Source organism: Phaethon lepturus, unplaced genomic scaffold (assembly GCF_000687285.1).
Source record: "Phaethon lepturus isolate BGI_N335 unplaced genomic scaffold, ASM68728v1 scaffold43077, whole genome shotgun sequence".
NCBI classification, from domain to species: Eukaryota; Metazoa; Chordata; class Aves; order Phaethontiformes; family Phaethontidae; genus Phaethon; species Phaethon lepturus.
This window is the reverse complement of record NW_010553341.1, coordinates 2,694-3,986: the sequence shown is the minus strand read 5'-3', so window position 1 is coordinate 3,986 and position 1,293 is coordinate 2,694. Positions and strand designations below refer to the sequence as shown.

The 1,293-nt window shown below is 63.9% G+C and overlaps 1 protein-coding gene across 1 annotated transcript in view; it reads left to right on the top strand.

Annotated features, from left to right (window-relative positions):
- Positions 1 to 5: 5 nt before the first annotated feature.
- LOC104624205 (active breakpoint cluster region-related protein) overlaps positions 6 to 1,293 on the top strand; it is a gene marked incomplete at both ends in the record, with an annotated part of 2,544 nt that continues 1,256 nt past the window's right edge. Inside the window, 5 exons of the mRNA XM_010291509.1 lie at positions 6 to 74; positions 416 to 537; positions 656 to 821; positions 940 to 1,062; positions 1,140 to 1,215. Coding sequence (XP_010289811.1) covers positions 6 to 74; positions 416 to 537; positions 656 to 821; positions 940 to 1,062; positions 1,140 to 1,215 — 556 coding nt within the window. The remainder of the gene's footprint in view (positions 75 to 415; positions 538 to 655; positions 822 to 939; positions 1,063 to 1,139; positions 1,216 to 1,293) is intronic.

Below are 1,293 nucleotides of genomic sequence, written 5' to 3'. Positions count from 1 at the left end.
CGCAGAACTTCCTCTCCAGCATCAATGAGGACATCGACCCCCGGAGGACAGCGGTCACCACTCCCAAGGGGGAGGTGAGCCAGTGGGGTGGGCAGTGCCTGGGCACAGGGTGAGGGCTGAGCCCTCTGCCAGCCCCTGGCTGGCATCTCCACCCTGAGGAGCTCCATGGTGCTTGGCCAGGAGATGGAGGGTTTCCTCTAGACGCAGTCCTGGGTGCAAGGTTGGGACTCTACCTGGTCCTTGCTGCTTGCTGGCACCCTACTGAGCATACAGGACTCAAAATAGCACCCAGAGGACGTGGACCTTCCCATGCTTCTGGTGGCTGAGCCATGGAGAGGGACAAGAGCGTCTGTCCCCTGCGGTTTGTTGGCCTTTGCTCCCTGCTTGCTCTCATGCCAGCCCTGCTGCCCCGCAGACCCGGCAGCTTGTCAAGGATGGCTTCTTGGTGGAGCTGTCAGAGGGCTCGCGGAAGCTGCGGCATGTTTTCCTCTTCACCGACGTGCTGCTCTGCGCCAAGCTGAAGAAGACGGCGGTGGGGTAAGGAGGCTCCTAGGCACGGGGGGAATTGTGTCACTCCCCCGTCCTCCAGCAGGCAGGAGGACGTGTCAGGAAAGGGGGGGTCAGGCATCACTCAGCGCCCGCACCCTGGCTGCAGGAAGCACCAGCAGTACGACTGCAAGTGGTACGTGCCCCTGGCTGACCTGGTGTTCCCCTCGCCGGAGGAGTCGGAGCACTGCCCGCAGGTCCACGTCATCCCCGACCACGAGCTGGAGGACATGAAGATGAAGATCTCGGCCATCAAGAGCGAGGTGCAGAAGGAGGTGAGAAGAGGCTCTGGGTGGTTGGGGAGAGCGTGAGACCTGCTGCCGGGGTTGGTGCCTTCCTGACATGGGGGCCGGGGGGCCCCTGCGAAAGCTGCTGGCCACTCCCTGCCTGCAGAAAGCCAACAAAGGGCAGAGCCGGGCCATCGAGCCCCTCAAGAAGAAGATGTTTGAGAACGAATTCTGGCTGCTCCTCAACTCACCCGCCATCCCCTTCCGCATCCACAACCGCAATGGGAAGGTGAGGAGGGCGGGCTGGGGGCGTGGGGGGGCTCAGCCCCGCCTGCGCACAGCCTGCTGCATCGCCCTCTCTTGCAGAGCTACCTCTTCCTGCTGTCGTCCGACTACGAGAGGTCCGAGTGGAGGGAGGCCATTCAGAAACTGCAGAAAAAGGGTAAGTTCGGGGCTGCCGAGGCCCGTCTGGGGGGGGCTCCTGGCCCCCGCAGGGAGCTGCCCCCGGGGCCCTGAGGCG